Source organism: Gymnodraco acuticeps, unplaced genomic scaffold, assembly GCF_902827175.1.
Source record: "Gymnodraco acuticeps unplaced genomic scaffold, fGymAcu1.1, whole genome shotgun sequence".
Lineage (NCBI taxonomy): Eukaryota > Metazoa > Chordata > Actinopteri > Perciformes > Bathydraconidae > Gymnodraco > Gymnodraco acuticeps.
Window position 1 is genome coordinate 541,209 of NW_022991992.1, and position 14,819 is coordinate 556,027.

The following is a 14,819-nucleotide window of genomic DNA, read 5'->3' on the forward strand; positions in this document are numbered from 1 at the left end:
TTTCATGACCTACATCCCACACGTGAATTTACAACTGAAATTAGAAAATCTAACATAATACAAACACATAATATTTCCAAATGTGTAGTATTGACCTCCAACAGGCATTCTCTCAGACAACTCCCAGCTACAAAAGGCTTTGTATAACTTTGTTTACTCATGCTGCAGCTACTTTACAAGACTCCTAAACAGACTGGATATCTAAAAATTGCTACAGTTCCCCTTTAAATGTATAAACTGTACTTTCATCACCAAGTAAAGTCCTGCCTCCCTTCATCCAAACATACAAGTAGGTAAGGCTAAACAATTAGTTCATACAAATTGCGGTTGGTTAATAAATCAATGTTTGTGGATAACGGCAAAATAATACTACCTTCTTCCACAGTACCCCTCTGAACAACCAGTTTAATAAATAATAAGAATAATATGTAAACATTAAAACAAATCTAGGAGGAAAGCGAAGTTCCTAAATCTGTTAACTTCATTACATCATTATGTTTGCTTCAACTTTTAAAACACACTATTCACTCGACATGTGTAATATTTATAAGAGTTTATTGAAAACGTATTTCGAAATAGAAAACATTGGCCTCCATAAGTAAACATATTTTCATGAGGGAAAAACAACAATGGAATCGTTTAGCACATATAATCATTATAACAATAATCAAAATTAAAATCTGCATGCAAAACCTAAGGATAATCATTATCAAGCGTCTTTTCATTTATAAAAAATAGGTTCAAAGCTGACTCAATCCATCTGGGATTTGCTGGATCAAAACATTACATGTCAGGTGAGAACGCTAAATCATGTCTTACATCATTACATCACATGAATGACTTACGTGGTTTGCTGAATCTGGTTTTAACCTTACAGGAAAACATATTCATTTTACAAAATATGACTGGTCCAAGTGTAAAAAAAGGGCAAGAGCTATGATTAAACATGAAGGTGCAAAAGCTATATTTGATAGAACCCCCTACAGAGACGTTTACATTACTATTTCCCCATTGGAATCATTTAAGAAGTTTTTTTTCTTGAGGCACAATGTACGTTTGGTCTAAAAAAGATTTCTCCGCAACGTTCACTTCTTTCCCTTTAGCTCCTCAATGAGATATTGCTCCTCTTTCTCAAGGATTCTGTAGAAGACGTCTTTGCCACGGGGCCCTGCTGCATTCAGGGGACCACTGAAGAGCTCCCTCATCTTCTGCCGAGTGGTTGGGATTACCAGGATTTCACTATAACTGGATTGTGTGATGACTTTTTTCTCAAGCAGCTGGTCCAAAATGTCTGCAACGCAGTTCACTCTGTTGATCAGCTCGGTTCTATGTTTATCCACAAAGTGCTCACCTGAGGAAGGAGGGAATAATGAGTAAAGTGTTGATGATACCATGAAGCCAACTTGATACATTTCTAAACTTATATTTTATTTTCTATAATAGTGACTTCTTTATTTTCAATGTATGTGTATTGCATTAGTTTAACTGCATGTGGGTCCGTGGAAGGTTCGTTTAATAATTTGGGATAACTACACAAACCTGATATTCTATGTTTTAGAGAAACTGTTAATTATTTTTGGGAATAGTGGATTGGTAATTTTGCCATCGAAGCACATCTGAAATAATAAGGTCTTCTAACAATTACAAACTTGTTTTCTCCAAATGCAATTAAATAAACCTCTCGCATCTTCTGCTTTGATGATGGGACATGCACATGTTGATTTTCTTGCCAAGAATGAGAAAAAAAGGTTGAAATGTCTCAACATCAGAGTTGTATCTTTATTTTCATATAAGGCAAAGAAAGAACCAAAAAAGAATATTTCCCAAGTGTCAAATTATTTGTTTAACAACAATGCAGCACTTTTCAGTTTCATACATTGGTCTATAGCCTAGACTTTATTTAGAACAAGTAAAGCCTTTTCTAAATATTCATCATGAAGTAAATTAGCATGTATGTTTTATAGTCAGAGTCTGGGTTGCTATTCAAATCTGATTAGTGACTGATCCACGGGGATCACAAACCAAAATCAGGTGTTCACCCACCGTCAGCTGTCCCTCCAGCTGAGGGTCCCGCAGCTGAAACAAATTGAGGGAACATTTAAATTGCTTAATGATGGACAGGTTTGGTGTGTATGCTTTTTTTTTCATGCACACAGCAACTCAGCAAAATACAGTCAATCGATGTGGACATGTAAGATTCATTTTACATACAGGCACTGTCATTGGTTGCCAGTTTAAGAAAATACCTTAAACAATAAGACTGATGGTATTCTATTATTTTCAAAATGTCAACAAAATGTGTTACTGCATTACATAATTTGGGAAAGCAGTAATTATAAACCCTACAATTGAGGTATTTGACCAGAAATATTGGGAAATGTGATTATGTCCATATCACACAGCCTTAAATGACTATGCTCCATTTATTCACTTTTGTTGTCACTGTACATCCAAATTCACATAGTGTCAAGTCAATTGTTGTCAATGTGAAGGGTGCAGTTTGAGGAGAAATGTTAACCTGCAAATTCTGAAGAAGATGTTCCCTCTCCACTGTCAAAAGACAGTGGAGAGGGAACATCTTCAAAAAAGTGTGGGGCTTTCAAGATTTGTGAACTAAAGACTTTTTGATTTTTGAAATAAATTGAATCCTATACTAGTTTTTCTATTTGATATAAGCAAGGAAACCTAATGTAGATAAACAACTGACTGTCCCTTGATCCATTTTCTGAGGACGGTCCACCCGTAGCTTCCACTGCAAAAATAGACAGATATGGTTAGCGAGAAATATGACGGAGGACAATTTGACATCCACGTTTAATGTAGGACACATTAACACTGCCTGCTGTGATTGGCTGTTTAAAATGGGAGCTTGTCTAAACACCGCTACTCCTGCAGGTGGAGAAATGATCTACTCACTGCAGAGAGGCTGACATGACTCACATTTCCTCTAATATATTTCACTTGATGGATTCAGATTAGAGACCTGTTCAACCACTTATCCATCGGCAGTTGTACATTGTTCTAGATTTACTAGGAACTGTATGTTTGCCTTAAGCCTTTTATCATTTTGACTCTGATGAAGAAAGAGTAGTGTAAAAACTAAACTGAAACCGTTGTAATTGTTATCATAAGAGACAAAAAACACAGTCTGTGCTAAGTGTATCCAAAGTTTAACACGATTAAAGGACTATGTGTTTAACTGCTCTATTGAATAGTTTTGAGGCTAGATGTAAAGCCACAACATCCATATTTAAATATATCAAGATGTTTTCACAGCAGAAATGTTGACATGCCGTCTCAGTCAGAAAAACACAGTGCATATGCCTAAATTTTTTTAACCCAAGGTCATTTTGAATACATGAAAGGATGTTTGTTTGTGTGAAATCAACTCACTGTTACTGGATCCAGGTTCTGAGTATTTAACACCTGCATCTTTCACTGAAATAACAAAGAAAACAACGTTAGAAAGTAATATGATGGAATTACAGCTTGACACACAGGTTTCCTGAGGTTTGTCATGTTTTCTAATTTCAGAGCGTGGTTTTGGGCATGAGAGTAGCCTACTATTGATTTAACGCATTTTTTATGTTTATCATGTGAGACAAAAAGACCACAGTTCTCGTTTAGTGCTAAATTGTAAGTTTAATAATGTTCAATTAATGCGTGTTTAACTCGTATATTAAATTGTTATGAAAGCACAAGGGAAGGTTCAAAGGTCTGCATATGAATGCATGCAAAGAGCTTACCTTTTTAACCACAGATGTATTTGATTACATAAAAGGACGTTATTATTATTTATTTTTTTGATAGCCTAAATAATTTCTTATTGAGTTACACTGTATCCTATAACTAAATACGGATATACACTGAAATGACTCGAGGAAGTCGGGCGGGTCCCTGCCCAATATAGAAAAGGCGGTTTTTATTGATTGATTGAAAAGTGTATTAACAGCTTGTATATTGGGTACAGTACAGTACAGCTCAAAACATACAATTGTTAAGGGGATGCAGACCAGAGAAAGACTTTCGTCTTGTTTACATCAGGGTCCCCCATTTCCAATTCATCATGTCATTTAAGACATTTAAGACATATTTGACATACAGATGGCTTATTTACAATTAACGGTTAAATGTCCTAAACTGTGTAGAAACCTAAGAATAAAGGCTACTTCAAGTAAACCCTCATCGATTAAACGTTGTTATTTGTCGCTGATTAATCTGCAAGCTGACATTTAGGGTGCAATGTTCTTCAGTCCAAAAAGTTCTGTTCTCATTCTGCATCAAACCATGAAGTAGCCTACTCACACAGCTTGGCTCTTGCTTCGTTGCATCCAATCGTGTGCAATACCTCTGCAGCCACTTCGACAGCTTTCTCATGGAAAGTGGAAAGCAGGAGCTTCATGATGTCTAAGACGCTTTTCCCCTCCACCTTGTTGAGTGCGACCAACGGCGGCTTTTCGCGGTACACAAGCTCTTCGCAGAATTCGGTAAATTCGTCCTTTGACAGGTTAGTCAACATGCCTTTTACAGCCTGTCGTTTATCCATTTTTCACCAACAGATGTGGGACTGCCGTGACTTTTTCTCCCAGACCAGCAGCAGAAGACAAAGAGTTTGCTTTCCTTTACTCTTGAACCGACTGCTGCCGCGCTCGAGAGGAAGCAGGGCGCCCCTCCCTACAGCACGTGCGCAGAGCGTATAGGGCCTCATATCGCGCTGGTCCAGCCTACTGCATTGCATTGCATTGCAAATATTGGCTTACATTTGTATTGGTCTTTTGTTTCCCCATTACTGGATTCCTTTTTTGTCTGCATGAGACCCACAGACTGAAATACACGAAAACGACTACACCGAGAACAACATAGGCCTACTCATTTTTGAACCAACATGTCTGAATCCTTTTCCAAGAACTGCACCTAAACTTCGGTGTTTATTTTACTATGAATAGAGATGCCTAAATCCTTTTATATTTTTGGAACAGGCTGTAGAACATTATACATGCCAACGTAGTGGTTACGGAAAATGAGCATGCGCACAGTATACGTTTTTTATCCACATTAAAAAAAATATTGAGACACGATTTACATTTATTAGTGTTGCCATAGTGGCTTGCATCTCATGTTGTCATACATTGTCGTTTGCAAGTGCCTATCTTTTCAAGTGTGTAAAAAAAGAATAATGACAACTTAGCCTATATCGACTCTCGCAATCGCAGAACTGATAAGCCTTAGTAATCTAATGATGCTCCCCTACTAAGTAACTATATTTCAATATGGTTTAGAAAGTGAAAATAGACACAACCCTCAGTGGAAAAAGCCAAAGGTCGCTCTGCCAGCCAGGAGAGTAGCCGACTGAAAGATATCTTATCTCTTGTAAATAAAGCTTTTAGTGCCATACAGCCAAGGCTATATGATTGGGATAGGTACTTGGTGTTAGTATTACCGAATGTATCGGAAGGCAGCACTTAATGTAACCTCTATTAAATATCAACTCATTGAAACAAGACTCGGTCATAGTGAAACTTGGAATGTTACAAACAAGACGCTGCATGCAGATGAAAATTGGTTCACTGCCAACAAACAGGCTTTGAGAAACGAGCTGATTAAAACTGAGCTTTTTAAATGTGTTCATGGGCTGCAAACCCACCGTTTAGAGCTACAGTGATGTGGAGGGTAAAAGTATTAAGCAGAACTCCTGGTTTCAGACCAGAGGATTCTACCTTCACCAAACGCAGAGCTCTAGCAGTGATTATGGACAAATTGAGGCAGAATCTAGATGCCTGTAACAACGAGGCAGAGACACTGACTGTGAAAAAGCTAACTGATCACTTGATTTATAATATCATATAGGTTAGGATGGGATCTTTTTGTTTACAGATATCCAGGTTCAAGTCAGAGGGTATCACAACAAAATGGATTTAAGTAGTTTATCAATATTAATAAATCCCTTTAGCTACTGTAGCATATGGGCCTACATGATGCTTTTGTCTTATAATGGCAGGAATAGCATTAAGAGTTTTGTTTAAAGAGCATTTTATGTATAATGCAGGCAGCTTTTTAGGGATTTGTTCATGTACAGGTGCATAAATGTGTCCGGGCCTCATACACCAAAGACACCTTCATTTACATGGAGACCTGCTTGTTTTCTTCAATTGATTCAGTTCATTGATGTAAAGAAAAAAAGAAAAGGTTTTAAAAGGAACACTGAATACTCATGCCTTACACATCCTGAGAGTCACAGATGAAAAGACCCAATAAATACTTTTTATAATGACAACAGAGTACAAATTCATGAGTGTTTCAGTTTCAGATTACCCTCTTGAGTGACAATAATCTTGCTGGGCAGTTCATGTTGCGTACGTGTGAAAGATGAGGAAACAGAGACACAATACAGACCATTATCAACAATGACTATGATTTCATTAAAAACTTTAATGTGACAAGGAAAACAGTTGAATGTTCCACAAATTCATTTTTTTGAGCTGTATGTACACATTATAACCCTCATCATCAAAGCGAAAATGACCAGATTCTGGACGATTATTAAACATTGATTAGTTAAATACCTGGTTTTGTTAAGTCATCAGTCCCTTAGAGTTTAGGAATATGCTCAGGTGCAACTTCCAGATCCAACATCAGGCTAATTGCCCAACACCTGACATCAATTGAAGTGATTTGTATTACTTAAAATAATAAATAAAACCAGCTGTTTCTTGAATTTCTATTCCTAAACACTTTTCCAACCCTGTTATTCTAGTTTTTCATTTTGTATTAATATCCGTCACCTTTTTTCATTAGTTTGATGTTGTAAAGCTACATTTGTAAATAAAGCTGGAAAAAGTATTTTTTTTAATGGATTTATATTTCAGGCTCTATGATAGTCACTATTTGAAAGGGGTTTGATTATTTTCTATAGGCACTGTACACATTTTTGTTCAGTTGGTTGTTGTGGATATCTCAATTAGGATGGAAGCTATTGATATAAATTATATCAGATTATTCTTCTTTCTCTTAAAGAAAGGAAGAGCTAACATCATGCATGAAGGGCAGTGAAACATGTTCTGAGATGTTGCATTATCACGAATGGATACTGCACCCTACAGCTCCTGATGTCTTGCAGCTGTAGAAACAATAAGAAAACATTTCATTTGTAAATACAGTCTTTGCCCAATGCTTTGAATGTAAACAACTTAATGCAGAAAAACCTTACTGTCAAAAGGAGCTGTTTAATGTCATCTGGTCCGTCTGACATTTAGGGTACAGACAGCTTGCAGTAAACTTCTTTAGTAACCATTAGTCTGGGCCATTTCCACAGGATTTAGTAGATTTCAGATTGTTTTGTGTCATTCAAGTTAATTTGAATTGTAAATAAGGAAATATTGGCAGGTGGTCAATTACATACCTTTCAGGGAACTAAACAGTTGTAGCAAACAGCACAAGTTAAATGGCTAGATACAAAGAAGGCCATTCTTCAGAAAATAATAGCAAAACCAACTATTGTTTACGTTTTTTAGATAAATGGATGATGATAAAATAAACGTGGGGAGACGATGGTTTGTAGCTTCATAAATGCCTACACATTATTAATTCAAATTAAACGTAAATGTGTCACTAATTTATCTGCAAGCAGACATTTAGGGTTCAGTGATCTGCAAACGATTAGGTTCTGTAATCAGTCTGTTAAAACCACAGCATTAAGATACTGAGTAAGAAATAAGACAGAATAATAACTTGAAACACAGGTTTAATGTAGGACACATTAACAGGCATGCTGTGATTGGCTTGCTAAACCTGGAGCTTATGGGATTGGGCATGAGATCACTTATGATTTAAAGTTTCTCTACAATTTGGTTGTTCATCTTTTTCAAGTACATCTTAAAAACAATGGTCCATGTTCCATGTACTTGTTTTTATTAATGTTACGTGCCAGGCGGGCTGTCATGTAATTTATCCTCTGGTGTTTTTATGATTCTTATTTTTAACAGTGTTAAGAACTGTGATATAGTCGTTGTGTCCCTGGGCGAGACACTTCACCCCAAATTGCTTCTGTGTGGATTGCCCACAGTATTGAGTATGTAAGTTGCTTTGGATAAAAGCGTCTAACAAGTGACATGTGATCTTATAGTAGAACATACCACATGGGGTGTTACGACTGCCATTCTTGGAACCATTGTGCAATATATTTGGAATCCTGTTCAGCCAGTTGCTTTAATCCTTTTACCAATCTGATTCTGAGGAAAGAGTAGTGTCAGATCTACACTGAAACAGTTTAGTTTCATCATTCCTCCATACTGGCTTTGGAAAGAGCTTCCCAACACCCCACAACTGTGTGTTTAATACAATTCAAATCAATGTTTTTGTTGGATGTTTCACAGCAGAAATGTTTACATGCTGCATAGTAGGAAAAACACAGGTGGGGAGGTCAAAAGGCACATGCCTATTTTCAACCACAGACGTTCAAACCGGAGAGACGTGATGTAAGAATTACATATTTATTGTTTACACGTCATATGAATGAAATGATTGCCATGATAGTACAACAGGAGAATGTAATGGTGTTTGGCGATTAGGCCCCCGGTTTGCAGGATAATCATTCAGGAGGGAAAGCACCGCTCCGATTAAATCCCCGGGGTCTAGACACTGGTGGTGGTGATGAGTAGGTGAGACCAGTCTGAAGGAGGAAGGTTTAGCTTTGTCCTGAAGGAGACGGGAGGCGAGAGGGGTGGAGGCGGGTTGCGTGTGATCATCTGCAATGACAACTGACAGGGAGGAAGAGCAGGTATTTAAGGCATTTAGCATGTGCAGCTAAATCAGGCTGCTGAGGCGTGACGCCCTCATATTTAATGAGGGGGGAAAGGGAGCCATAGAGTGACGTGTGAGTGACTCGAGTTAGGTCTTCCTTATTGAACTTGCGCTAAAGCTTTCATTTCAAACCGGAGAGACGTGATGTAAGAATTACATATTTATCGTTTACACGTCATATGAATGAAATGATTGCCATGATAGTACAACAGGAGAATGTAATGGTGTTTGGCGATTAGGCCCCCGGTTTGCAGGATAATCATTCAGGAGGGAAAGCACCGCTCCGATGAAATCCCCAAAACCAGTGAAGTATGAATACTGAGATGAACTGAGTTGCTTACCTTGTGGGGTGACTGGTGATCTGGGGAGGAGAGATAATAGATTAACACGTATATGAGCGACACTGTGCCGGAATCACTGCCGGAGCTTACTGGTCATGCTGAGACTCTGACTGCCGAAATCAGTGCCGGTCTTATCTGAAAACGACCTGCGGGTCGCATGCCTGGCCAGCAGGGCTTGACTACGCCGAGGAGCGAGCGGTTTCGTTTTGTAACGGTGGCCCAACGTCCACGACCACCGAAGTGTACGGTAGCCTTCCGCTACGACACCGAAGTGTACGGTGGCCTTCCGCCACGCCTGACTTCGCAGGCTATATATATATATATATATATATTTTTTTTTTTTCCTTTATTTCTTTTTCCTTTGTTTTGTAACTGACACCGAAGTGTACGGTGGCCTTCCGCCACGCCTGACTTCGCAGGTTATATATATATATATACTAATATAATATATATATAATATATTAATCTTCTTTAACTCTTTACCTTTGTTTTTGTAACGGACAAAAGAACCTGAAGTGTATTACGGTAGCCTTCCTCTAACGGACCACCGTAAGTGTACGGTGGCCTTCACGCCACGCCTGAACTTCGCAGGCTTATAATATTATATATATATATTATAATATATATATATATTATATTTGTTTTTTTTTTCTTTGTAATTTTCTTTTTCCTTGTTTTGTAACTGAGACACGAAAGTGTACGGTGGCCTTCCGCCAACGGCCTGACTTCGGCAGGTTATATATATATATATATAATATATACTTATTACTCTTTGTTTTGTACTGCACCGAGTGTCATGTACCTTCCGACGACACCCGAAGTGTAACGGTAAAGCCTTCCGCTACGACACCGAAGATGTACGGGGCCTCCGCCAACACCCGAGTGTACGTGGCCTTCCGCCACGACACCGAAGTGTACGGTGGCCTTCCGCCACGACACCGAAGTGTACGGTGGCCTTCCGCCACGACACCGAAGTGTACGGTGGCCTTCCGCCACGCCTGACTTCGCTATATATATATATATCTATATATTTTTCTTTACTCTTCATTTATTTTCCTTTGTTTTGTAACTGGCACCGAAGTGTACGGTGGCCTTCCGCCACGCCTGACTTCGCAGGCTATATATATATCTATATATTTTTTTCTTTACTCTTCATTTATTTCCTTTGTTTTGTAACTGACACCGGAGTGTACGGTGGCCCGAGTCCACGCGGACTGCAGGAAATACATTTTACACTGATGCGTTTGAGCAAGGCCTGGGAATGAAATACCTGTGTGCCGGAGATGAAGCCCGTTACCTGTAGTTGCGGCGTGAGACGAGACATTATTCCCTGTGGGCGGGGCCCGCGGAATTAGGACAGGAATGCAGTTTTGAATATCGGGAACCTTAGTGAGACATGTATACTTGTGAATGTGTTTGAGCCACCACCAGTTATATGTATAACTACCATAGTTAGGGTCTGAGAGATCTTTGGGAAGCCCGTATGGCGCTGATGTCCGGACGAATGAAGGTTGTGAAGGCGGAGGAGGGCCACCGTCCTAGTTGTTGTAGGGATGAGGTAGAGAGACCTTGATTAGCAGCAGAGGTGGCTGCACCTATCCTGAAGGAATGCCCGGGTGATAGGCTGGATTTAGTGAGAACTTGCTTGGGTAGAAATTGACGGGGCCATGACCCTGCGAACCACTCTCCCTGGAAGAAACCCCCCAAAACCCATGGATGGGCGGCATCCGTGAAGACCTCATTGAGTCAGAGGAACGCACAGGCCATCGTAAAATAAAGTAATTCCGTTCCAGTGGGCGAGCAGGAGGGACCAGAACCGAAGGTCTGAACGGCAGCCTTCGTCTAAGAAAACGCAGGTCATGGAGGTTGTCGACTGCTGATGCTGCGTCCAGGAGGCGGGAGATGAACGAGCGCCCCTGGGGGATGACGTGCATGGCGAAGTTGAGGTGTCCGAGAAGGGAGAGCAACTGTTGTTTTGTGATAACTTGTTGCTCGCAGTAGTGACTTGGTGATGTCCCTGGATGCGCTGCGATTTGTCGGAGAGGGGAGAGACGCCTTCATGTCTATGGAGTCGAGGATGATGCCTAGAACTCTAAGCGTGTGACGGGACCTAACGTTTCTCTTTGGAGGAGAGGGACACCTCACTCCTGAAGGCAGTGTTTAAGCTTGGCCAGTGAGATCCCTGAGCTGTCCTGTGGCGGGTTTATGGGGAGGAAGTCGTCCGGTAGGTGAAGGACGGAGGGGGATTCTGACGATGTTCAGCAGGATCCAATAGAGCGCTTCCGAGAAGGAATTGAAGATGCAGGGGCTGCTTCTGCACCCGAAGGGTCGTGCGAACGCGAAGATAGAGTTTGGGACTCCCACTTAATACCGAACAAGTTCCACTGAGACGGATGAATGGGGATGATTTGAAGGCATCGGTAATGTCCGCTTTGGAGAGCCGAGCTCCGTGCCCTGTGAACTTGATCATCTTTATTGCATTATCCACTGAGGCATGGTGAAGGGAGAACTGATCTGGAGGGATGATGCTATTGGCGCTGCAGAATGGGCCGGAGCAGGGAGCGGACAGATCGAAAATCAGCCTTTTATTTATGTGTGGCTATTCCGATGGGATTTGAACGGAACACTGAGAAGGGGGAGGAGCTAAAGGACCGATTATATAGTCCTTTGAGAAGTTCTTTGTCGATGAGCTGGGAAACTATGTTGGGGTTCTTTAGCGGCTGACTGTAAGTTTCTTGCTACGAAGAGTCACTGTGGGAGATGGGAGGACCCCTACCCTGAAGCCTTGGGAGAGCCCTGACGGGAGATAGTCAACAAACACGGAATCTGTAGATAGCGCAGCTGCTGGCTGAGGGATGTTAATGGGAGTGGAGGGGTGATTATTCCAGAATGTTTTTTTGTTTTTTGTTTGTTTTTTAATAGTGTTAGATGTTCTTCTCTGGGCGCAGAGCCACTGTGACGGCCCGTCCACACGGTGGCGTGCGTTACAGCTTCCAAATGCTTTCTGCCCATTCACTTTGAATGGGGGTGACGTCACTTTAGTAGAACTGTATTTTGGGAAGCGATGTGGAGCGTTTGCTGGCGTTGCTCGCTTCAAAAAGTTGAGCAATGTTCAACTTTTGGCGCCTCGGCAGAAGCGTCAGCCAATGAAATCCCGTTTATGCAAATCTGCCGGTACAGCGCTAGCCAATCAGACCGCGTGTATGTTGGGAGAGACTACGCAGGTAATTCCTCATATTCCAAAAATGTGAGGGAAAATTCATTATGGCGGTAGTGAATCACCCGGTGCTGTATGATCAGTCTCTGTTCGTCTACCGGGATACAACCAGAGGAGCGAGGCATGGAGGGAGGGAGGGCAGAGACAGTGGGTGAAACTGGTAGGTTTTCGCCTGTTTGGGGATTATTTTTTTTTTTTTTTTCCAGTTTTACTTAGTTTTAACATTGCTATTGCTTTGTGTGTCGGGGGCAAGAGATTCATGTGATTGGTTGTTGCTGCTGTGCGGACCAGTAGCGTAGGCAGACATTTACTTTAGGGTGGGCCTGTAAAAATATAGGGTGGGCCAGATTTTTCTTCTGCGCATCGGAAAACTAACCACGAGCCCGCCGGTACCGGTGGCAGATTACTTTAGAATACTTCCTTTCCTCTTCTTTTTCTTCCTCCCTCCTCTTCTTTTTATCTTTTATTTTCTCCTTTCATCTTCTTTTTATCTTTCCTCTTCTTTCTCTTTAGAATACTTTCTTTTCCATAACAATGGGTATGTTTTGGTGAACGGGAGACACGTATTTACTGTTTTAATGGCTTATGAAGAGCACGAACACAAATTTTAGTGTCATTCTTGACAGCTCTCTCATCTGCACCGTACATAAAAAGAAAAAACTGCATTCTTTGTACTGTCTTAAAACCTTTCCTTGGAAAAGTGTATGCATTGTAAGGTGTCCTTGGGTGCTTTGAAAGGCGCCCTAAATAGAATACATTATCGTTATTATTTATTATCTGAAACGATGTAATCACTTTTAAAACTTTTCCCAGTTACTTTCCCCATGCATTCGGCAGCAGCAGCAGGCCATTCAGTTAGATTTGATCCCGTTATGAATGTCATCATTTCGACAATAAATAAATGCTACATAAACGTTATCTTCCACGTTTTATCTAAACATCTCCGTTTCTACCTTCCAATATGTTTGAAAGAGAACTCTCTCTCTCTCTCATCTGCGTGCGGGGCGGGGCCTCACGGACACGCTGCATCTCTCGCTCGCAGATACGCTGCAGCGCTGTGCACACGGTTCTGCCGGTAATGAATATTACATTGTGAGGAAACTTTCCACCAATAATTCCAATAAGTATTCACTTCAGGTTTACGAAAGTAACTGCACTCAGTTTACTCGTTTTTCAAATGTAACGCCAGCTGAATGTACTGATTTTTTTTTTTTTTTTCTTTCTTTTCTTCCGATTACGTAACACCGTTACATGTATTCCGTTACGACCCAACCCTGTGTAAGGGTCGAGTGCAAAACGTTTTCGTTAAAACTAGTACCTGAGTGCAACGGAAGTTGAAGCTCCTGTGGCGGAGTCTTCCAGAGCCTGGAGGCGAGCATCGATAGCTATCATGGAGCTAGCAGGGATTGCAGGGAGCCGGCCGCGCTACTCTCCATAGGGGTGTGTGACGCTCCCGGACTGGCGAGCCTGAGAAGGGGTGGATTTTTTGGAGGGGGGACGGGGATCCTGGAGGGCTCGACTTCCTGCCCTTTTTACCTCCGCGGCTGCGGCCTCGTCCTGCTCTCTGGGAAGCTGGCTGGAGCTGCTGCCCCGGACTGGGGAGCTACGCTGGAGACCTGGTCCGAGAGCTATCGCCGCTGAGAGAGAGTGAGGCCTGGGGCTGTGGGAAAGCCCTGCTGCAGGAGCCGGGCGATGAGGAAGTCTTCCTCTGTTGATAAGCCGCTGTGGGGAGCCGAACCGGGATCGGAGACTTCCAGAGAAGGTTCGTGTTCCGAATTGTCCGAGTTGGACATCTTGAGCTAGTTGTTATCTACGGTTTTTCTCACGAGAAGCAGTATTGTATTGCAACTACCCATGTGCGTGTGATCATCTGCAATGACAACTGACAGGGAGGAAGAGCAGGTATTTAAGGCATTTAGCATGTGCAGCGATTGGCTGCTGAGGCGTGACGCCCTCATATTTAATGAGGGGGGAAGGGAGCCATAGAGTGACGTGTGAGTGACTCGAGTTAGGTCTTCCTTATTGAACTTGCGCTAAAGCTTTCATTTGTGAACACATAAAAAGGATGTTTTTCTCTTTTAAAACAGGAAAAGGACTCACTGTCACTGGAACCAGGTTTCTAGGGCTGTAAACCAGTCGCTTCCACTGCAAACAAGAAAGAAAGACACCATTAGAAATAAAAGGACAGAATTACAATTGCACATAAGATACAGGTTAAACATAGGACACATGAACAAACAATGGTTCTCTAGACTCAAAGCTTGGGTTTGGGCATGATGTCTTTTTTTATTGTGAATGGTTTCTGTACAACGTGGTGGCTTATTTTTTTTCAGGCAAAACACATTCTTCTAAGGTATGGAGCTGATGATGAGGATAATTGAGTACTGACTAGTGTAAACCTCATAATGTGTTGTGAGTTCAAACTACAAACCATGGAACTGCATTGAATTGAATTTACTTTG

At 41.2% G+C, this 14,819-nt stretch overlaps 1 protein-coding gene across 3 annotated transcripts; it reads right to left on the bottom strand.

Moving 5' to 3' along the window:
* Window positions 1–288: 288 nt before the first annotated feature.
* LOC117536338 (apoptosis-associated speck-like protein containing a CARD) lies at window positions 289–4,671 on the bottom strand. 3 transcript variants are annotated; one of them, XM_034201145.1, is made up of 5 exons: window positions 4,306–4,668; window positions 3,394–3,438; window positions 2,708–2,752; window positions 2,044–2,076; window positions 521–1,351 (listed from the first exon to the last, which is right to left on the bottom strand). In XM_034201145.1, the coding sequence occupies exons 1-5, from the start codon at window positions 4,544–4,546 to the stop codon at window positions 1,086–1,088; spliced, it is 630 nt and encodes a 209-aa protein (XP_034057036.1). In that variant the 5' UTR covers window positions 4,547–4,668; the 3' UTR covers window positions 521–1,085. The 3 variants fall into 3 exon arrangements, with proteins under 3 accessions (XP_034057038.1, XP_034057037.1, XP_034057036.1); XM_034201147.1 differs by lacking the exon at window positions 2,708–2,752 and having other exon boundaries at window positions 289–1,351; window positions 4,306–4,671; XM_034201146.1 differs by lacking the exon at window positions 2,044–2,076 and having other exon boundaries at window positions 290–1,351; window positions 4,306–4,671.
* Window positions 4,672–14,819: the final 10,148 nt, after the last annotated feature.

Coding starts and splice junctions, on each gene's coding strand:
- LOC117536338 (XM_034201145.1), bottom strand. CDS start 4,546: ATGGATAAACGACAGGCTGTAAAAGGCATGTTGACTAACCTGTCAAAG. Junction 2,753..3,393: donor AGAACCTGGATCCAGTAACA/GTGAGTTGATTT, acceptor CTATTTTTGCAG/TGGAAGCTACGGGTGGACCG. Junction 2,077..2,707: donor AGAAAATGGATCAAGGGACA/GTCAGTTGTTTA, acceptor AATTTGTTTCAG/CTGCGGGACCCTCAGCTGGA.